This window comes from Bufo gargarizans, chromosome 3 (genome assembly GCF_014858855.1).
Source record: "Bufo gargarizans isolate SCDJY-AF-19 chromosome 3, ASM1485885v1, whole genome shotgun sequence".
NCBI lineage: Eukaryota > Metazoa > Chordata > Amphibia > Anura > Bufonidae > Bufo > Bufo gargarizans.
This window is the reverse complement of record NC_058082.1, coordinates 419,991,389-420,015,506: the sequence shown is the minus strand read 5'-3', so window position 1 is coordinate 420,015,506 and position 24,118 is coordinate 419,991,389. Positions and strand designations below refer to the sequence as shown.

At 41.2% G+C, this 24,118-nt stretch overlaps 1 protein-coding gene across 1 annotated transcript in view; it reads left to right on the top strand.

Annotated features, from left to right (window-relative positions):
• PLEKHA6 (pleckstrin homology domain containing A6) overlaps positions 1-23,905 on the top strand; it is a 111,735-nt gene extending 87,830 nt beyond the window's left edge. Inside the window, 9 exon segments of the mRNA XM_044288408.1 lie at positions 8,545-8,674; positions 8,765-8,874; positions 9,851-10,033; positions 10,139-10,303; positions 12,032-12,049; positions 12,271-12,404; positions 15,965-16,107; positions 18,918-19,074; positions 20,487-23,905. Coding sequence (XP_044144343.1) covers positions 8,545-8,674; positions 8,765-8,874; positions 9,851-10,033; positions 10,139-10,303; positions 12,032-12,049; positions 12,271-12,404; positions 15,965-16,107; positions 18,918-19,066 — 1,032 coding nt within the window. The 3' untranslated portion in view covers positions 19,067-19,074; positions 20,487-23,905.
• The last annotated feature ends 213 nt before the right edge of the window (positions 23,906-24,118 follow it).

Here is a 24,118-nt window from a genome sequence, read left to right as displayed (position 1 = left end):
TAAAGAGGACCGGTCTAGGACCTACTAGAATTGTATGAACTAATTGGCAAGTGGCTGTTACTAATTGGTGTCCCTGCACAGTCTGGCATTGTCCAGTCACAGACTACGCAGACACACACTCACAGCAGGTCAAATTCAGTTGGTAATTCCTCCAGAAACCTCTAGTAGAAATAATAGAGAAACTGGGTGGTATAGTGTTATATAAAAAGATGCTCCAGAATCGTTATTTCATGGGGAATAAAATGATTTATTAAAGCAGGCATATGAGGAGAGGTGACAGGTCCTCTTTAAAAAGAATCTGTCATCACTCCTGACATGCCTGTTTTAATAGCTTCATACATTCCCCATGTAATAACAATTCTGGATCATCTATTCTTATGGCTCTATGTTGTGCCATTCCTTTATTATTCCTGCTGGAAGTTATGCATGAATTACTAGCAGTCTGTAGTAAGGGTACAGAGGGGAGTTAACAAGTTGGAGGTGTGTGCCTGCAGAGACTCACTCTATCCAATCAGTGCTGGCATTGTCAGTCTGTGCAGGTACACACCCCCAACTGGTTACCTCCCCTCTGTATCCTTACTGCAGACTGCTAGCAATTCACTCATAACTTCTAGCAAAAAATAATAAAGGAATGGCACAACATAGAACCATAAGAATAGACTCTCCATGATTTATATTATACATGGAATTTATATAGATATTATGACATAGCAGGAGTGGTGACAGGTCCTCTTTAAGTGACTTTTGTGTTCTTCAATATATACAGGTCCTTCTAAAAAAAATTAGCATATTGTGATAAAGTTCATTATTTTCTGAAATGTACTGATAAACATGAGACTTTCATATATTTTAGATTCATTACACACCAACTGAAGTAGTTCAAGCCTTTTATTGTTTTAATATTGATGATTTTGGCATACAGCTCATGAAAACCCCAAATTCCTATCTAAAAAAATTAGCATATTTCATCCGACCAATAAAAGAAAAGTGTTTTTAATACAAAAAAAGTCAACCTTCAAATAATTATGTTCAGTTATGCACTCAATACTTGGTCGGGAATCCTTTTGCAGAAATGACTGCTTCAATGCGGCGTGGCATGGAGGCAATCAGCCTGTGGCACTGCTGAGGTGTTATGGAGGCCCAGGATGCTTCGATAGCGGCCTTAAAGGGCTTCTGTCACCCCACTAAAGTGATTTTTTTTTTTTGGGCTAGTGAAATTAGTTATATTGCGATATATCACAATATAATTGTGTTACTTACTTTGATCCAGCAGTTTCTGCAAAAAACGAAGTTTTATAATATGTAAATTCGGTCTCTAACAGCAAGTAGGGCGGCTACTTGCTGCTAGCTGCTGCAGAAATCCGCCCCCTCGTCGTGTTGATTGACAGGGCCAGCCGGGATCTCCTCCTCCGGCCAGCCCTGTCGGCATTTCAAAAATCGCGCGACTCTGTTGATTCGGCGCAGGCGCTCTGAGATGAGGAGGCTCGTCTCCTCAGCACTCCCTCAGTGCGCCTGCGCCGATGACATCACCGAAATAGAAGACGTCATCGGCGCAGGCGCACTGAGGGAGTGCTGAGGAGACGAGCCTCCTCATCTCAGAGCGCCTGCGCCGAATCAACAGAGGCGCGCGATTTTTGAAATGCCGACAGGGCTGGCCGGAGGAGGAGATCCCGGCTGGCCCTGTCAATCAACACGACGAGGGGGCGGATTTCTGCAGCAGCTAGCAGCAAGTAGCCGCCCTACTTGCTGTTAGAGACCGAATTTACATATTATAAAACTTCGTTTTTTGCAGAAACTGCTGGATCAAAGTAAGTAACACAATTATATTGTGATATATCGCAATATAACTAATTTCACTAGCCCAAAAAAAAAAAATCACTTTAGTGGGGTGACAGAAGCCCTTTAAGCTCATCCAGAGTGTTGGGTCTTGCGTCTCTCAACTTTCTCTTCCCAATATCCCACAGATTCTCTATGGGGTTCAGGTCAGGAGAGTTGGCAGGCCAATTGAGCACAGTAATACCATGGTCAGTAAACCATTTACCAGTGGTTTTGGCACTGTGAGCAGGTGCCAGGTCGTGCTGAAAAATGAAATCTTCATCTCCATAAAGCTTTCAGCAGATGGAAGCATGAAGTGCTCCAAAATCTCCTGATAGCTAGCTGCATTGACCCTGCCCTTGATAAAACACAGTGGACCAACACCAGCAGCTGACATGGCACCCCTAGACCATCACTGACTGTGGGTACTTGATACTGGACTTCAGGCATTTTGGCATTTCCCTCTCCCCAGTCTTCCTCCAGACTCTGGCACCTTGATTTCCGAATGACATGCAACAGTCCAGTGCTGCTTCTCTGTAGCCCAGGTCAGGCGCTTCTGCCGCTGTTTCTGGTTCAAAAGTGGCTTGACCTGGGGAATGCGGCACCTGTAGCCCATTTCCTGCACACGCCTGTACACGGTGGCTCTGGATGTTTCTACTGCAGACTCAGTCCACTGCTTCCGCAGGTCCCTCAAGGTCTGGAATCGGTCCTTCTCCACAATCTTCCTCAGGGTCCGGTCACCTCTTCTCGTTGTGCAGCGTTTTCTGCCACACTTTTCCCTTCCCACAGACTTCCCACTGAGGTGCCTTGATACAGCACTCTGGGAACAGCCTATTCGTTCAGAAATTTCTTTCTGTGTCTTACCCTCTTGCTTGAGGGTGTCAATGATGGCCTTCTGGACAGCAGTCAGGTCGGCAGTCTTACCCATGATTGCGGGTTTTGAGTAATGAACCAGGCTGGGAGTTTTTAGTTGATTCAGATGATTAGGTTAATAGCTCGTTTAGAGAACCTTTTCATGATATGCTAATTTTTTTAGATAGGAATTTTGGGTTTTCATGAGCTGTATGCCAAAATCATCAATATTAAAACAATAAAAAGGCTTGAACTACTTCAGTTGTGTGTAATGAATCTAAAATATATGAAAGTCTAATGTTTATCAGTACATTACAGAAAATAATGAACTTTATCACAATATGCAAATTTTTTTAGAAGGACCTGTATGTTCTTCAGGTGAGTAAAATATGCAAGTCAAATTATCCACATGGTTTTTCAAAGTGTTCCTCTTAATTTTTTAATGACTGACACTCTAAAGTTATCCATACAATAGCAGGTATAAGATGCTAGCAGGCAATGTCTGTGTCTAAAATGGTAAAAGATAAAAGTACACAATGGATTAGGTTTACTAATCCTGTCCAAGATTTAGAATGGAGTTTATCTTGCCCTGTTCTCAAGAATTCTGGCTTTAAAATGTCACAAAATAGAGCTTTTGCGACTTTGTGGGATTATTTGGGCAAAATATTTTTGCATTTCTACATCACTCTGTCCAGTTTTGGAAATTGGGTCTAGTTAAATATGTTAACCCCCTAACTGTATTGTCCCAGTCCAGCTCCAGCAGTGGGAAAAGTAGCTGACTGGAGGGGAGAGGGCTGCTAGATGCTGCTATCTCATGAATGGTAGCAGCTAGAAACATGCAGCTGTTCTTGAAAGCTGACCTTCCAAGCTTTCAGACAATACAAGAATGACAGCAATATGTTAAGTACAGGGGAAGATATCACTGATAGAAATGGGAATGCTGTTAATGCAGCTGAAAGTGAAAGTAAAAACAGGTTTTACCCGCGATTATTCCCATCTCTATTTCTAACACTGATTTCTCCTCTGTTGCTTGGACTTTAGCCGTCAGTTGTATGAAAGCATCGACTGTCAGCTTTTAAACAAGACTAGTTGCATGTTTCTAGCTGTTAACCATTCAGGAGATATCACCATCTAAAGCAACAGCCCTCCCCCTCCAGTTAGCTACTCTTCCCACTGCAGGAGCTGGACTCCGGCAAAACTGTTAAGTGGTTAAAGTGGTTGTCTGCTTTTTTTTTTCCTATTGATGACCTATCCTACACCCATTTCCCATTAAGTCACGCCAGCTTGCCGAGAGAGGCAGAGAACGTGTCTAAGATGAAAAAATATGGCACACAGCATGTCTGCTAGAATTCTGGTAGATTTGCATTGCTAAATGTATTTCCTAATATAACTTTACTTTGGGAACCGAATTTGTTAATTTTCCTCTAGCATATACATTGAATAATAACATACAGTAGAGTACCATGCACTGAGCTTTCTCAAGTTTAGTAAGCCTACATGTTTTGCAAAAGGATTGTCTCCAACAATAAAGGCTACTTTCACACCTGTGTTAGTTGTGGATCCGTCTGTGCAGATACCAGACGGATCCACAACTAACACAGGTGTGAAAGTAGCCTTTATACGCACCTATAATCCAAACGCTTGTATCCGTTCAGAACGGATACGTTTTGACTTACATTGAAAGTCAATGGGAGGCGGATCCGATTTCAATTGCACCATATTGTGTCAGTAAAAGCGGATCCGTCCCCCATTGACTTACATTGTTTGGCTCAGTTTCAAAACGCTGCAAGCAGCGTTTTGGTGTCCGCCTACAGAGCGGAATGGAGGCTGAACGGAGGCAAACTGATGCATTCTGAACGGATCCTTATCCATTCAGAATGCATTGGGGCTGAACTGATCCGTTTTAGGCCGCTTGTGAGAGCCTTGAAACGGATCTCACAGGGCGGACCCAGAAACAGCAGTGTGAAAGTAGCCAAAGTTGGCATGACATGGACTGATGTTTTTGGTAACTACCCAAATGTTCCAGATAAATACCTGATTGTCAGCAGAGACGTTGGCTGCATTTACTGTATTATCTGCTGTATGGGGACAAGAGATCGCCGCAGGGATTGGTTGTCCCCATATATAGTCATTGTTCCTGGACAGCAGATGGCTGTTTACACACCACGATCTGCTGCACAGAGATGATGATGATTTTAGGCGCTGGCTGAAAGACAAGATCACCCGTTGAGCGAGCGTTTGCTTGTGATCACTGGCATCCTTGAACAGGGCAGTTATCAGGAATGAGTGTTTTTACAAACGTTCATTCCCAATAATTGGCCTGATTATCGGTCCGTGTAATAGGACCTTTAGTTTTAGACTAGGATGTCGGCTCCATGTGGGAGCTCTATTTCCCATTCCGGACACTGCTCATCTGAAGTGGATTTGCAGCACCATGATGATTTATGATGTTGTGAATTCCTTCCTAACCATGAGTCTACTGAAGTGTAGTCACGGAATTATATGACTACAGTTCAGCAGACTCACATTTAGGAGGGACTTTTTGAAGTCTATGGTAAAACCACCGTACCACAGCACGACAGGTCAATTTCCGCACAGAAGAAAAATGCCAAGTGCACACGAGATTTGTCAAATCTCTTTCACTTTGCTGGCACTGAATTACACAGCATTTTTTCTGCATGAGAATCTGCTTGGAAAAAACTTATGTAATCCACAATGTGTGCAGGAAGCCTTACAGTGACAGGTCTGATATCTGAAACCCACAGTCAACAGCTGATATTGGAGAGGCAGTTGTGACTGGCCACATGTCACATACTGGCCATTGAAATAAATGGCTATCATGTAAGAGGTGATGGCCAAGCCCACTCTAATATCTCACCTCTCTACAGGAGGAATGATCTATATGACATCCATCCTTTTATTAAAAGAAACACAAATACTGTACATGTATCCCTGTATCCCTGTTTCATTACAATGAAACATCCATAAATTAATGTAGGTCTATATTGCAAAATAGCCTTTTTGTCTTAATGACGTAAGAGTTTTATCCATTTAAAATATATACAGCCCCTTTGAGTTTTGTGCACAGTGTCCAAATTGTCAAAATCCCTCAATTATACGTGCAAGTTTGCCAGTGTCATGAATTAGAATACAGATTTTAGTTTTCTTTTTATGTAAGCTTGGGCCTTCTTTCCAGAAAACAAGGTGGGCGTTTTATTCAGTTTTTTTTGCTATCGTAGTTATGTGATTCAAAACCTATTATAGCCACTAATGATGGCAAACTCCACATGGATGACTATTTAGTGGTGAGTGACTCTTTCTAGTAGCATGTGAGGTTCTCCCCTCTTATCCACATTTTGCTTCCCTCAATGATTTCAGCAATCTGTCACTTAGCTGCTATTGTGAAGTGGTTTCTGAGACTTTACTGTATAATGCTGGCAGCTCATTCAGGGCAGCATAAAATGCATGACAGGTGCCCTTTAAAAAGCTTTGAAAGAGGACTAGTCAAGTTTCGCAGTTCTTGCTCCCTGTTATTATAGAGCAGGGGACTGGTTGGCTGAGTGAGATGCCTCTGGTGCCGGATAACCAGTAACCTATAAGAACACCATTAGAATCCACATGGAACAAATGTGAGAGTCCAACTGGTAAATCATGATATCACTTTAAGGCCTCATGCACATGGCCGTTGTTTGGGTCCGCATCCGAGCCACTTCAATGGGGCCACAAAAGATGCGGACAGCCCCGCAAAAAAAATATAACATGTCCTATTCTTGTCCGCGCTTTGCGGACAAGAATAGGCATTTATATTGACGGCCGCCCGTTCCGTTCCGCAAATTACGGAAGGCACACGGACGGCTTCCGTTTTTTGCGGTTTGCGGACTGCAAAAAAAAACGGGACGGTCGTGTGCATGAGGCCTAATACTGTTGAACTATTTATGTTGAGATGTTCCTAAAAAAAGCCACAGAGGCTTTTCAGGGCAGGGTTCATGTGGAAAGAAGGGATTCGGCAATTTTAGTTAGAGCAGTTTTCTGCATGGAATCACATTTTTATCTTTCCAAGGGGTACTGTTTGAACAGTATTATCAGTTCATTTTTATTGATATGTATCCACCTCATTATGTAAACGTTACCAGCTTCCCAACATCCCCCATGCATTTATGTTGAATATCAGCGGTTTAAATATGGTGTCAGCCCAGGAGCTGAGCCAGTGCTATAGCCAGTGGGTAACGATTGTTTTACAAAGCAGACAACCGGCAGTAGTGTCTATGGTCAGACAACTCCAATCATGGACACTTAAAGAGGTTTTGCGAGACTTAAATACTAATGACCTATCCTCGGCATTGGTCATCAGCACCTGATCGGTGGGGGTCCGACTCCCGGGACCCCCGCTAATCAGCTGTTCAAGCAGGCAGTGGCTCTCGCAGTAGAGCTGTGGCCTTCTCACAGCTTCCCCTAGCCCAGTGATGACATCATCAGTCACGTTGCCTATGAGCAGCTCAGCCCCACAGAAGTGAATGAGGCTGAGCTGCGATACCAAGCACAGCCGCTATACAATGTACGTTGCTGTGTTTGGTGTGCACGGAGAAGGCCACTGTGCTCACAGGAGCACTGGTGCCTTCTCAAATACCTGATTTGCAGGTATATCAGGTGTCAGACCCCCACCGATTAGATACTTATTACCTATCCATAATATAGTAAACAAAAGTGTTTGTAGAGCAGCACCTATGGACGTAAATGGCCACCCCGGTAATACAACAGCCGAGCCACAACCGCAGATCCTCAGCAGTCGACCGTATAGCAAATGAAGTGAGGTAGCGGCAGCATCTCCAGTGAATTCTTTATTGGACGGACTTTATAGAAAGTGTGCCATAAAATTAAGCAGCACACTTTCTGTAAAGTCCGTCCAATAAAGGATTCACTGGAGATGCTGCCTTTACCTCTCTTCATTTGCTATCCAGAAGATAGGTCATCAGCATTTAAATCTCAGAAAACCTTTTAAACCTCTGAGATGCCATGATCAATTGCAACCAAAACATCTGAGAGGTCATTTAGAGTGAGGGGGCTCCCTCTGGCGACCAAGGGCCCGGCCCTGCTATCTGCAATGAGATCACAGGAGCCGCTTGTTTACTATAGCAACTCGGAACTGTGGCCAGTGCTAAATAGGAACATAGCCCATAAACCATAGACTACAGTATTATTTTATTGCAGTTTTTGGTATAAGCAATCCAATGTTCACATGTTCAATTATCCTTGGGAGGATAAAAATAAAGTAAAAAAAAAAAGTTTTAAAAATAACCCCCCCTTCCTAAATAAACATAATTTTCAACGCTGTGTCCACAAATGGTCAAACCATTACGTTTTAAAAGTATTTATCCAGTATGGTGAACAGAAATATGAATCAAAGTAACTGAATCAATGGTTTTTGATTTCCTTAAAAAAAATTGGATGAAAAAAAATATTAAAAAGTCATAACTACTTCAAATAGTATTAATAAAAACAACAGATCACCCCGCATAAAAAGAGTGCCTACACAGATCTGTAAACGGATCTACAAAATCGTAATGGTAATATAACAATGCAGAGACTTTTAGAAATTTTTCTAAAACTACAAAAACGTAAAAAAAAAAAATTACGTTTCAATTTCAAGTCAGTGGCTCCACATCCGCACCATAGAGTGCACACAGCCAGTGCCCGTACATTGTGGACCATATGGTTGTGTGAATTAATCTTATTAAGAGAAAATATGAAAAATGTGAGACCTATTGGTTTCTCCACAAATAACGTAATCTTTATTTGTATTTTTAAAGTATTCTCTTGGCGTGTTGGTAACTTACTTTTCACGAACTGTTTTTCTTAATGATCAATTTCATTTTGCAGTTGAAGTCAAGTTTAGAGTCATATAAGAGAGAGTCACCTCATCTCTCCACATCTCTCCCCAATGAAGGAGTCCCTTCCATGCAGACAAAGCCAGACCCAGAGAATGAGAAGCAGCAGGCTATCAATAAAGGTAATAAACATATAGTTATAATGAAAAGTTATTATACTGGGATTTGGTGAGATTTATTTTTACGTATTATCCTCTAATACGTCTTTTAAGTTGGAATTGTCCCTCCACGAACTAAGTCACCAAATGAAGAAGGACCAGTGACAAAACCAGCCGTGGTGAGACGAGGGGGTAGTCACACGTCAAATGGACAAATCTCACGGGTAAGAGCATTCTACTTGACTTTTCTTTTGGATTTATACTATTGGTTTCCTACTGTGTTACTGGGGGGGGAGGGGGGGGGTGTTCTGTGACTACTTGGGAAGCTTGTGTGTTCTGCTGGGTTTTAGTGTGTTCAATGACTAGGGAAGTTGAGAGGAGAAGACAGGACAACTTTCAAGCTGTTCTTACGTGCGTGGTAATAGTATGACAGAGTTGCACCATTGGACTACGATGGTAAAATTCATACATGCAGTTTCTGCTGATGTTTTATAGCAGTTGTGGAAATACATGTAAATCCACAATCGGTTTATAAGGCCTGGGTTACACCTGACAGATCCACCCCTGTATTTGCTGGCCAGATTTGTGTAGGCTGGTGTTGATGGATTTGAACTTCATGGATTGAACTTGAAAATTAACATATTAATGTTAAAGGGTTTGGCCACTTTTTGGTTACTGTTGACCAATGTGTTTGTGGGATGATTATATGGCTCTTACTAATGTAGTTCTTGTTGAAATTCTGCACCATTTTCTAGATTTTGTCAGGTATGCCCCTTGTTTACACAGTCTTTTCTGTTGTCCACACAGAGATCCTGTCCAAAAAATGGCTGCCGATGGAGGGTCATGTGACTAATCAAATCACCTCCATGCAATGTCTTCTCCATTCAAATACACTGCACCTGTCATCTGTACTTGTTCTGTTGGAAGTTTAATGCAGGTACAGTGTGTTTGAATGAAGGAAGACATCACATGGAGGTGATTTGCCTGGTCACATGACCCTCCATCAGCAGCCATTTTATGGCCAACTGAAAAGACTTTGTAAACAAGAGGGCATACCTTAAAAAATGTAGAAAATGGTGCAGAATTTCTACAAAGGCTATATTAATAATCATAGTCATATAATCATCTTACAAACACATTGGTGAACCGTAACCAGTAAATAGAAGATAAAAAACAACAACATATTAATGTTCTTAATAGGAGCGTCCAAAGAGTGCACTGTTTCCCAGTGAAGTAAAGTCTAAAATGAGTGTGGAGGAACAGATTGATCGAATGAAGCGTCATCAAAGTGGCTCAATGAAAGAGAAGAGACGGAGTCTTCAGCTCCCTTCTGGTCAGCCGACAGAACCCAGCACTGCAAAACCAGCAGGCTCATACCGAGTGGTGAGTCAAGCTTTACTTTCCATATTTCTACCTATACCAAGCAAATTCATCCATGTGCCCTGTAGGCTGCCTATGGACGCTGATCACTTTACTCCTTGGTGACAGGTGCGGAGACATCGTAGCATTCATGAGGTAGACATTTCAGACCTCGAAGCTGCTATCCGATCCCAAGAGACCCAAAGGGTATATGAATCTCCACGAGAAGAAATTGCCCGTCTGCGCAAAATGGAGCTGGATCCTCAGGGCTTTGATGTGGATATCAACAGAGAGGTAGTTATCTTAATAAAATACCTTACATACAGGTCCTTCTAAAAAAATTGGCATATTGTGATAAAGTTCATTATTTTGTGTAATGTACTGATAAACATTAGACTTTCATATATTTTAGATTCATTACACACCAACTGAAGTAGTTCAAGCCTTTTATTGTTTTAATATTGATGATTTTGGCATACAGCTCATGAAAACCCAAATTTCCTATCTAAAAAAATTAGCATATTTCATCCGACCAATAAAAGAAAAGTGTTTTTAATACCAAAAAAGTCAACCTTCAAATAATTATGTTCAGTTATGCACTCAGTACTTGGTCGGGAATCCTTTTGCAGAAATGACTGCTTCAATGCGGCGTGGCATGGAGGCAATCAGCCTGTGGCACTGCTGAGGTGTTATGGAGGCCCAGGATGCTTCGATAGCGGCCTTAAGCTCATCCAGAGTGTTGGGTCTTGCGTCTCTCAACTTTCTCTTCCCAATATCCCACAGATTCTCTATGGGGTTCAGGTCAGGAGAGTTGGAAGGCCAATTGAGCACAGTAATACCATGGTCAGTAAACCATTTACCAGTGGTTTTGGCACTGTGAGCAGGTGCCAGGTCGTGCTGAAAAATGAAATCTTCATCTCCATAAAGCTTTTCAGCAGATGGAAGCATGAAGTGCTCCAAAATCTCCTGATAGCTAGCTGCATTGACCCTGCCCTTGATAAAACACAGTGGACCAACACCAGCAGCTGACATGGCACCCCAGACAATCACTGACTGTGGGTACTTGACACTGGACTTCAGGCATTTTGGCATCTCCCTCTCCCCAGTCTTCCTCCAGACTCTGGCACCTTGATTTCCGAATGACATGCAACAGTCCAGTGCTGCTTCTCTGTAGCCCAAGTCAGGCGCTTCTGCCGCTGTTTCTGGGGAATGCGGCACCTGTAGCCCATTGCCTGTACACGGTGGCTCTGGATGTTTCTACGCCAGACTCAGTCCACTGCTTCCGCAGGTCCCCCAAGGTCTGGAATCGGTCCTTCTCCACAATCTTCCTCAGGGTCCGGTCACCTCTTCTTGTTGTGCAGCGTTTTCTGCCACACTTTTTCCTTCCCACAGACTTCCCACTGAGGTGCCTTGATACAGCACTCTGGGAACAGCCTATTCGTTCAGAAATTTCTTTCTGTGTCTTACCCTCTTGCTTGAGGGTGTCAATGATGGCCTTCTGGACAGCAGTCAGGTCGGCAGTCTTACCCATGATTGCGGTTTTGAGTAATGAACCAGGCTGGGAGTTTTTAAAAGCCTCAGGAATCTTTTGCAGGTGTTTAGAGTTAATTAGTTGATTCAGATGATTAGGTTAATAGCTCGTTTAGAGAACCTTTTCACGATATGCTAATTTTTTGAGATGGGAATTTTGGGTTTTCATGAGCTGTATGCCAAAATCATCAATATTAAAACAATAAAAGGCTTGAACTACTTCAGTTGGTGTGTAATGAATCTAAAATATATGAAAGTCTAATGTTTATCAGTACATTACAGAAAATAATAAACTTTATCACAATATGCTAATTTTTTTAGAAGGACCTGTATATCTTTGTCACCTTTTTCTAACTCGCCTGTATAATTCCTACCCCCTTCTCCTACCTCAATCATTTACTTACATTATTCTTCCTGTCGCACAAATTTTATCTATTTTCCGGTTAACCTTTTCCTGTTTTACCAACATAACTGTTCCCCTCTGTGTTTCAGATCAGCACACCAGACAAGGTGCCAATCCCCAAATTTTATATCAGATTTTCCCACTTTACCATATACCGATGTGTGTAACATGAACATTCCCATACTTGTGTTCCACATATGTTGTATACAAGTCACTATGGTCACAATGCACGCCATTACTAACATCTCTGACACCTTGTACATTGTGTGCAGGCTGTATCATTTGCACAGTATGTATCACACTTTGTATGTCCGTCTCTATGTCTCAGCTCTCCACCCCAGACAAGGTGCTCATTCCAGAGCGTTACATTGATATGGAACCTGACAGCCCTCTGAGCCCAGAGGAGATGCAGGAGAAGCAGAGGAAGGTGGAACGGATAAAAACACTTATCGCCAAATCAAGGTTGGACATGTTTAGTTAAATCACATACCTTTTATATGTAGAAGACTAAGTATGGACTGGTAATAATTGTTATTTGTATTGTATAGATAGGCACTCCACATCTATTCGCACGCAGAGAGATATGTAAATACTAAGTATTTTATTTGTAAAAAAAAAAAAAATGCAAAATATGGAGTGCACTGGATATAATAAAAAATGTATTGATTAAGAATAAAACTAAGAATTAAAAAGTAAATGGTGTCTCCTTTGTATATCAAATGCTAGTCAAATAGAGATATCATAATATCTTCCTAGAATGCCTGGAGAAAGGTACCAGTACATTAAAAGTCTAATGAAATCTAATATACCGTAAGTAATTTTGTCTCTTCCTGAAATGAAAAATAAACGAATAAACAGAAAGCATCAGTGTTTTTTGGTAGATGATATCAACTGTTTGCCGTCCTTATGGATGTATCCTCCTCTTAATTTTCACAAGGCTAATTGTGTGCTTGTGGCAAACGATGTATCTTTTAATTTTACCAACTGCATATATAATGTATTTATAGGCAGTGGTTTAGTATATTGATCGCCACAAACAATAGGTCTGGAATGTAAGCCTGTGATGTGAGGTACCATTTAACAAGAACTCTTGATAACTAAGAATGGTGGATATGTAATTACTCTGGGAAACACCAATATAAATAAAAACTATAAACTGTTTGAAAATGAAGATGTATCCACTCCAGATTTTTGGTGTAACCAAGGATAGTGTATAAAAGGAGCCTCATGAGAAATGCGGGTAACCACTGAGGAAGGAGTCAGATCGGGACTCCGAAACGCGTCTGGTGAAAAATTATCACATTTGCCCAATCTATTTTTGGAAGCGCTTCCAACTAAAACATTGTCATTTTATGCGATCGGCGAACTAGTCAAATAAGACCGGCATATTACATGTGTGACACTGGAGGAGTGACGTCATACCAACGCGGTACACACATCGGGGAATCCCAAAGAGGGAAGCCGGGTCCGTATGAGCGGCGTTCAGCTGTGAAGACAATGATACAGGTAACGGCAGTTTGCGTATTGCAAGCACAGCCACGTGGGACCCAACTGCCTACGGAATGAACTTTGTTTTATATCAACAAACTTTGAACTTTGCCCTATATCAATAGATCCTGCATTTTCCAAGAACCTATTGTTTGTGGCGATCAATATACTAAACCACTGCCTATAAGTACATTATATATGCAGTTGGTAACATTAAAAGATACATTGTTTGCCACAAGGACCCAATTACCCTTGTGAAAATTAAGAGGAGGATACACCCATAAGGACGGCAAACAGTTGATATCATCTACCAAAAAACACTGATGCTTTCTGTTTATTCATTTATTTTTCATTTCAGGAAGAGACAAAATTACTTACGGTATATTAGATTTCATAAGCAAGACGATATAATAACAAGGACGGCAACAAGCTGCTATTACGCATTAGACTTTTAATGTACCTTTCTCCAGACATTCTAGAAAGATATTATATCTTTATTTGACTAGCATTCAAAATACAAAGGAGACACCATTTTAATTCTTAGTTTTGTTCTTAATCAATAAATTTTTAATTATATCCTTTTAATTATACCCAGTGTGTTCCATATATTGCTTGTTTTTTTACTACTAATAAAATACTTAGTATTTTAGTATATCTCTCTGCGTGCGACTAGATGTGGAGTGCCTATCTATACAATACAATTATCTATTATACACACTGATTGGGTGAATCAGATAGAGACGGAGCACCCAACACATGATCACAACCAGGTGAGCCACCATAATTTTACGTTTATCTTTAAATTGTACTTAATTAAGCAAACAGAACCAGTATTCAATAGGCACCACTTTTCTGAAACCAAACTTTTTTGTATTTCCCTTTACAGAGCTGCAGTTTTTATTGGTACAAATTTTGTAGTACATACGACTTTTTGATTACTTTGTGTAAAAAAAATTGTGAGGCGTGAGGTGACCAAAAATGTGAATTGGTTAGCTTTTTTCCATTACAGTGTTCACTACACAGGAGAAATATTTCTATATTAGTTTGGACATATTCATTTGCAGAAATAGTAATTATGTTTATTTTTATATTGTTTATCTCTATATGTAAAAAAACGGGAAAGAGATAATAAATTTTTTATATATTTTTTTGTTTTTGTGAGCTGATCGGAACTCTCAATTTCACTGTAGGGGTTGGGGGTCTTATTGAAGGAGAAAGGGTCACTATTGACTACAGCATCTCTGTCTCTGACCAGAGACCCTACCTGCAGGTGTCTGCTATATAATACAACAGTCACCTGCCAGTTATGTTTAAAGCCTCGACTTCTGCCATCCAACTTTGACGCCAAGGGGTTAAAAACCGTGAGGAACTGATAGAGAATGAATATTGGAAAATTATTTAGCTTTTCATTATACAAAAGATACAAATAAAGGGGTTGTCTCATGAGAGACACCACCTTTCCGAATGCAGCCCAGAGGGTGATTAACGGATTGCGCTAGGTACAATTTATCTTACAGCTGCAGTAGTATTACATGGAGGCCATTCAGATTAAAGCTCATTTGTGTAACACAGGGACAGATCAAGTCCATAAGAATAGGAGCCACTCTCAAAAAGTGCCTTTTAGAGGGGTGCCTAACAGGGTACCCTTCTCTCTGATGTCCATATGACCTAATAAGACAAGTGTTATCTTTATGAGACAGCCATTTGCTGAAACTGCAATACCCCTTGAAATGTGCTCTGGAATTCACAGCAAATATTAGAGAGTTTTTCCGGGTTCTAGATGTCGATGACCTGTCTTCGGGATAGGTCATTATTATTAGATTGGTGGAGGTCCAACACCCAGAACCCACACTGATCAGCTTTTCTCGGAAGGATTGGAGCTGTACTGCAGTAACCTGTATAGCCACTGCACAATCAATGGATTTTTCTACTTCCAGCTCCAGGTTGCTGCTGCTGCAAACTGATTGGTGGGGGTTCTGGACCTCCACTGAACTGATATTTATGTCCTACACGGAAGATAGGTCGTCAATATCTACAACCCAGAAAACCCTTTTAAGATTTACTGTGAATCTGTGAATCTGCTTCCATTAAGGGAATCCAAAGCACATTTCAAGGGGTGTTCCAGTTTCAGCAAATTTAAGTAGTTGTCTCATGAAGACAACCTCTGTCCTGTTAGGGTATGTGGACATCAAAGAGAAGGTTGGGTCCCCTCTAAAAGCATTTCAGAAAGAGGTTCCGAAATTTTGAACGGAGAAAATACTGCAGCATGCTGCAGTATTTTCTCTGGCCAAATACTGTAAAGAGGGACTGAACTGATGCATCCTGAACTGATTACTCTCCATTCAGAATGCATGAAACTGATCATTTTTTTTCAGGTATTGAGCACCTAGGACGGAACTGAATACTGAAAAAGAATAACGCTGGTGTGAAAGTACCCTTAGATTGTTCTTAAATGCAGACAAGGTGTTTGGTAATGACTAAAGATTCAGCTCATCATACTTATGCATGCTATGTCTTCTCTGTCTGTTTTTAAGTTTGCAGAATGTTATTCCATTGAGTGACTCTGAGATGGAGTTACCTCCAGATCCTGAATCTCAGCTTCAGGAGCAGGAGAAGCGCATTGAGTTATCCTGCACTCTGGCTGCAGAAGCTTCTCGTCGTGGTCGCCTTCTGTCTGGTAAGAAATGCTGTACTTTTCCACCACCACCAGCTCTTGGCACAGCTTTCATCAGATCACATTAACTACAACCATGCTGTAAGGACATGGCTTAGATGAAGCCATTTATGGCAGCACAAATATTTAAAGGGGTTGTCAGAGCTGAACATGGACACAACCCCCCTTTCAGCCCCTGTGAGTTGAAGCTCTGGGCCTTTTCTTAAGATCTGGTGACGTATCGGGTTATGCTAGGCGGAGGCTTCCACCTAACAGTGAGACTGGTGACGTGACTGGCACTAATGGGCGGTCGTTAGCGCTGCTAGCTGGAAGCGTCAGCCTAGCAGTGTAAAAAGGTAAACCAACAGCCCTTGTCCTGGGCAAGGGGGAACATCTGACCATGAAATGCTCCGTTGCTCAACTCAGAGGGGCTGAGTTGGGGAAGAAGGGGTTATGTCCAGGTTCAGCTTTGAGCCCGGACAACCCCTTTAATAGATTTATCACAAATGGAAAATCTTCTTTCCTAAGTTTCGTACTCTTAAAAAGTGAAAGTGGAAGAGATCAATAAAATATAGAAAAATCCTAGACATGACTAGTATTCATTGACGTCTGAAGATAGAGTTTTCTATTGCATCAGACTTACTCCGTACCGCATGTGAATTTAATAAGCCAACCCTTTGTGTACCAGTTTAATAAGAACAGAGGGGTTCAGATGGTGACACAGTCCAGGGGCTTTTTTCTATATCCCTGGCATTGTGCAGTAGACTGACCTAGAGATGTTTCTGAGTATTTGTCTTCCTCAAATTAGCTTTCCTTTTGTTATAGACATGGTCTCATTAACTATCAGGAACATAGGGGATGAGGAAGCCCTCTGGTATCAGCTGCAGTAACTAGGGCTGTCATTTTCTCTATAGAATGGCTCAAACACTTGAGTGCTCAACTCATAACATTGCTGAAATAGTTCTCTTTCATCAATATACAGTCTGCCGTTATCTTACTGCCCTTTGGAAAGTAGCATCAATCTGCAACAGTATTTGCTCTCTGTTCCAATGATTCATACTTCATAGGAAAAAACATCAAATTTATAGGGTGATGAGGCTGGACTGATGTAGACAGTTAATGCAATGACCAGTGTCTATGGAATCTTTCTTCACAAACAATATTAAAACAATATAATTATTACCAGTAACTGGAGTCTTTCCTAGGAAGTACTATCCGGTAGGTGTCATCTAATCAGGTGTTTTGTTGGATCACATTCTGCTTCTACTTGGACAAAGGATAGTCAGTCCCGTTATTTTGTATAACCACGTCCTATAACCAGATATAACATGGGATGAGAGAGATTTTAAAGGGACACTGACAGGCCCAATAAGCATATTTAGGTATATATATCACAGTACAGGTCTTCTAAAGTGTATTAAAATCATCTAAGTATCCCCCCTGTCACCTTATAAATACAGTAAACTGAAGTTTTATAACCTGGTTGAAGCATCTTCAATCTGCCCAAGGGGCGGCGTTTCATCTCCACTTGCGCCCAGCCAGCCGCCCCCAACTGCCGTTTTTAAGCGCCGCCCAGCTCATCAATATTCACTTCGCTGGGCGGCTACTACTGTCCCTGACTTCACAAGATCCGGCGCATGCCCAATACAATCCTATGGGCATCGGCCTCCGTCTCATCTTCAGCAATGGGATTGTATTGGGCATGCGCCGGATCTTGTGAAGTCGGGGACAGTAGTAGCCACCCAGCGAAGTGAATATTGATGAGCTGGGCGGCGCTTAAAAACGGCAGTTGGGGGCGGCTGGCTGGGCGCAAGTGGAGATGAAACGCCGCCCCTTGGGCAGATTGAAGACGCTTCACCCAGGTTATAAAACTTCAGTTTACTGTATTTATAAGGTGGACAGGGGGGATACTTAGATGATTTTAATACACTTTAGAAGACCTGTACTGTGATATATATACCTAAATATGCTTATTGTGCCTGTCACCTTTAGGTTAAGAAATATTGCACAAACTCTCTGTAACTCTAGAGAAGCGTACTAAAGTGTCTTCACCGTCTGCACTTTTCTCATCTTATTCTGGTAGGTTTTGTTTGGAAAGAGCATAAGGTGCCAAATCCCTTTTCTCCTTTTTTTCCTAAGGCCCCTTGCAGATGAGCGATACGGATTAGGTCCGGATGCGTTCAGTTGAAAATGCGCGATTTAGCAAGTTCAGTTTTGCCTGCGATTGCAATGTGCATTGATGCGTTTTTTTCACACGCATGATAAAAAACGGAAGGTTTACCAACAACATCTCTTAGCAACCCTCCGTGAAAAAACACATCTCATCCGCACTTGATTTTCACGCAGCCCCACTTTTATGGGGCAAGCGTTGTGTGAAAAACGCTGAATATAGAACATGCTGCGCTTTTCACGCAACGCACAAGTCATGTATGAACAACAACGCTCATGTACACAGACCCATTAAAATGAATAGGTCAGGATTCAGTGTGGACGCAATGCGTTCGCATCACGCATTGCACCCGCGGGGAATACTCAAGTTTTTTTTGACTGATGGTTGCTAAGAGATGTTTGTAAACCTTCCGTTTTTTATCACGTGCGTGAAAAAATCATCAACCCATTGCACCCACGTGGAAAAAACTGAACAACTGAATGCAATCGCAGACAAAACTGACTAAACTTGCTTGCAAAATGGTGCGAGTTTCACTGAACGCACTCTGAACGCATCTATAGCCAATCCGTCACGCTTGTGTGAAAGAGGCCTAACATAGACACTATTACACACATTAACCCCTTCATGCTTGCTGCATCATCTCATTCTCATTTTCTGTTTCCAGCAATGTGTGCCACCCCGAGCCCCCCTACGTCTCCCACGTCCCCAGCTCCTCAGACCTTCCCCTCTTCTCCTGAGCGCACGGCTCTAGGGAGCAGCAGCAACAGCAGTGACAGCGCTGGGGAATACGGGGCGAACATCATGTGTGTCTGAGCCACAGTGTAAGAAGCTACTTCCCCTTCATGTATGCGTATGATAGCTGTACAAAATATAGCTGAAACTTTTTTTGCAACGGAATGCAGTTTATAGTTTTGGAGAACAGTAAATAGGTTCAGAATGTATGTGTGACTGTTTTATAATGTTTTAGGTTGTTTTTATGTTAGAGCAGGGCTGGCCAACCTGCGGCTCTCCAGCTGTTGCAAAACTACAACTCCTAGCATGCCCAGACAGCCTACAACTATCAGCCTACAGCAAGGCATGGTGGGAATTGTAGTTTTACAACAGCTGGAGAGCCACAGGTTGGCCAGCCCTGTGTTAGAGGATAGCACTCATGTAAGATATGCTATTTAGAAGACATCTGAAAATGAACATAAGATATTTAGGATGAAATTATCCAACACCAACAGTGAGTTAGATGGCGTTCTTGTAAATAGCCACGTGGCCTTCCTGTCATTAAGCATAGAACAGAAGTGGTATACATTTTAAGAGACAAAATAAGTGCAGTAAAGAGTTGATGTTGGGCATTACCAACCAGCCCGCCAGAGTACCAGGCTTTTCTGTTGGGCCCAGGCTGTGACACAATAATGGGTCCCAAAGATCCAGCCGTAGACAGCCCCATTTGTAGGTGACTATGGAGCCAATAAACTAATAACTTGCTGCCAGGGTTTGGTAGTCATGAGATAAATTACAAATAACCTTTTTTTAAAGGGGTTTTCACATAAAGAGCATTTATCATTTATAGACAAGATGATAAATATGATCGCCAGCCCCGAAGAACAGTGGTCCCTAACTCCCCTGTGTATATTCACCAGTCCCATAGACAGTGAAAGGAGTGCTGGTCATGTATGTGCACTATCACTTGATTTACACAGGGAACCTGGAGACCAGGTTCTTGGGATCGTGCAGGTCGGATCCCCCATTGATCAGACATTGTTCACCTATCCTGTGAATAGGTGATAAATGGCATGTTCTGTGTGTAATGATAATGATACCAAAGACAGTAATACAAACCAAGTAAAGGGCAGCTGTCAAGTTCTAGACCCCTTTTAAAGCTGAAATCCTCAGCATTTTAAGAAATCAGCTCCACTAGTTCCATTTTTTTTTCTAACTCCCATAAAATGTTTGCAGGAATCCATCTAATAAACTAAAACATCATACAATATTTATGGACTGTATGAATATGTGATGCATCTGAAGAAATTACGGAAATTCGATACTGATCGTTCCCCTATACCATGGTAGCTTTCCTCTGTAAATTTCTTCTCTCCGTCCTTCTTTCCCTCTTTTATCCTCTCCCATTAGCGGCCCTTTTCACTTAGCTCTCTATCTGTCGTTTCTTCTCTATCGCACCAGTTCAGTGACTTGATATTTGGTACTTACGTCTCCAATTCTTTTCTTTATCGTTTCCATACAGCTCAGGCAGCCACAGCTGCAAAGTTACACAGAGCCTAGTTGTAATATAGGCTTTCCTTGTGCTACTCCCACCTGATGCCAGATCTCAACACAGTTCTCCACACTCAATGGAACCCACACCATCAGTGAAGAGAAGAGCCTGGAATGGGAGATGCATTGCAGCATTCATGGAAAAGCAATGCCCAGTTCTTTACCAATCTTGTCACCATTTGGTATATAGATAATTTAATTATTGCAGAATATACTGATATATGCAAGGACATATCTAAGAATCTACACGAGAATCACCAAGCCGTTCTGCTAGAAGAATTTATCACTTTTGTCATGGTGGTCACAACAGCTCCATAGGATGTCACTTATGAAGGAACTAGGCCACCAAAATCATCTACCAGATGACTGACCTGTATGATTCAAGTGACTTTTTGCCTCATCTAATGCTCATTTTAACAATGAACGCCTGCAGCATCTCTCCAAGCTTGAGCTGCGTTTTCTTTGTAAAGCAATAACCACATCTGAATAGCATTCCCATAGCCCTTCTGCTATATTCTATGTATATATTGTGCCAGGATAACCAGTAACCTGCCACAGCCATTTTGCATAGTGTACAAAGCATATTGTTCTCTATATATAGCTATATATATTTTACTTTATGATAAAGAATATTTATTGTATGTATATAATTATGAGATGTAATGGTCGTATAGGTTATGAAAGCTAAAGACCTATGGGCCGTGTACTATTTCGGGATTAAGAGATCAGACACGGAGTGGATCGAAGGAGCTCTTTCCAGTAACATTGCATCCTAAAATAAATGCCTCACAAAGTCTGTGGACCATTTCTAGCTATGTCTTTTTTTTATTTCTAACTGATGTGTAATACATTTAGCTTAAGTAACAAATTAAAACATTGCAAAATGTAAAAAATGTGTGAAACAGATGTCTACAGCACTTGCGCTAGACAAAAATGTAGAGGCTTTTGCAAAATATCCTCTTAATCTTTTAATATAGCTTCTTAATTTGTACAATGTGTAAGATTTCAACCTAAAAGAGGTGAAGCAAATGGACTGTGAGGAGATGGCGCCTATGGTATTGCTCTGATGTGGTGGTGGAAACTTGTTGCATATCTGAATTGAATAGTACAGTACTCTTTTTATATGTCCATCCATCATTGTAAGACTAGCCATACACATAAGATGCCTGCTGACCGAACTCTTATTTGCCCAACAGTTATGACTCCTGATTTCCTCATACACATGACTCCTCAGGTTAGCTCACAGCAGAAGAAGCCATGCCCGCACTCCTCTGCCAATGGCTTATATCTCCCGGAGAACAAAGGGAGTAAGCAATTGAAATCCAACTGCCCGATCCGTATCTCTCTCGAAATCTGCTTTTGAGGGAGAGTCAGGAGGTCTCCTTATGTCTAATGAGTATGGCCAGCTTAAGAATTCCAATCGATGTGTTCATACCAAAACTCCATTACATGGGACCGTTTCAATATGAACCTTATCATAATACTGATACATTGTGACTGGTACCAAATGGAAGCCTCTGGTCAACCCCTGTTTGTATAGTTTATTCCTGTGGGTGAGAAAAACAGTTCCTGATGGAATAGTGGAAGAGGGAACTTGAATGTGTGGGTACAGTTTTGTAAATATAGATGAGTCTTGTATATGCAGGTTTTAGTCTGTTTTTGTCATAGATGCCTTGTATATACATATACCCAAAGGTTTGTTGTGGCCTAAAGAGGAAAATACTGTTAAAAAAATTTTGAATTGAAAATTTCAGCTGTGGCCTTCAAAAACGATAGTCATAGGAACATGCACAATGTGTGAGAGTTTGTTTTCTATAAGAAAAACTCCAGTCTTAACAAAATTTTACATTGATGGTCTCCTAAGCGTCCTTTTACACGGCAGATTTTTGTCCCCTTAAAGAGGTATTCTGGTAGGTAAAAGTTATTTCCTATTCACAGGATAGGGGATAACTATCAGACCACTAGGGGTCCTACTGCTGGGGCCCCCACCGATCACAAGAACGGGGGCCCATACCCCCTGCTGCTCCCCTGAAATGACCGTAGCACCGGTTGCACATGTTCGCAGCTGCTCCATTCATTTATATGCGAGTTCCGTAGATAGCCGAGCGCTCTACAGCAATACAACATGTCAGTTGGCATTCGTTGAGTGGCAAGTAAATTAGCACGATCTTCCCCATACAATTGCATACATTGCATTTGTGGGCACTGTATCCCCTGTTTACATAGGGTAAAGTCCTGCCAACAGACTACGATTTTTAATGTCTGCGAAGACTGGGCAAACAAGCATGTTTACACAGGGCAATGATCGGGCAAATGAGCGTTCGTAGGAATATTTATTCCCAATCATCAACTGTGTAAAGGGCCCATGCTTCTTTCTTCTCCCGAACAAAACATAGCTGGTGCATAATTGTCTCCATCTGCCTTCTAAACCCTGTGTACGGAGAGGGAATTAACATACTGGCAAAGGACAGCAAGTAATCCAATCAGTAGCTAGTGTAAAGTATCATTCAGCATGAGCAACTGTGATACATTTGGAACGTCATTAGACTGGCCTATGTTTACAGTAAATATTAGTAAATCTGCCCCTATATACTATATGTTTTATTACTTTTGACTGGAGTTTTTGCTTACATGAAATAGCTCCGCACTAGGTTATGTGAATGGTAACTATACAAAACCTCAGACGTTGAGGTTACACTTAGTGTATTAAACAATCCTATGAAATCGGAATTAGTTGCAGAATGTATTAATGCAGATGTGCAGATGCAGATGTGAGATAGAAGCCAGAAGAATGCGTCACACTTCAGTTATTTGGTCCGTTATTTCCATCAGTAGTGAAGCCTATCAGGTATAATGGAAAGATCTGCTCCTGTTCGGTGTTTTTGACCTGAACTTGGCTTTGGCTCACAATACCTGATGAAAAGAAGTGACCAAGTAACTGAAGTGTGAACGTGGCCTAAGATGCGTCCCGCTTAAATATACAGCTAAGAAAAATTCTCCCCTTTGTAAAGTACCTGTGCCTCATGGTCATACATAATTGTATGTCATGCAATAATGGATGCAAGTAGATAGTGGTATATACAACAAAAAGGGAAATCAGTATGTTGCAGTAGTTTAATGGAAGGGTTATTGTAGAATGAAGACAAGAAAACCATGAATACACTTTAATATTCTGTGTAATATCTTGAACTGTTGACCCTGTAGTGTGGAGAATAATGTATACTTGTAACTTTGGTGGTAATGATAAAGATGGGAGCAGATTGGGTAACTCAGTATTCATGGATTTTATTTTTATTTTTGCACTCTATTTTCCATCTGCTTTTACGTTTGTCTATGTTACTGATTTTACTAGTACTCTAGAAAATAAAGCAAAAAAAAATCTGCAATGTATAATGTGTATGGTATTTGTTGGTACAAAACTGATAGCACGGTTCTGCACCTTTACAGAGCATATACTCTGAATAGGAATAATAATAAAATAAAAATACCAGCAAAGTCCGAGTGTGTGCCTTGTATGAAGTATTTAATATAAAATCTAGGTATATAGGTAATACAAATACATATACAAACAGAGAAAGAGGTGCATTAGTGTCAACAGCATAC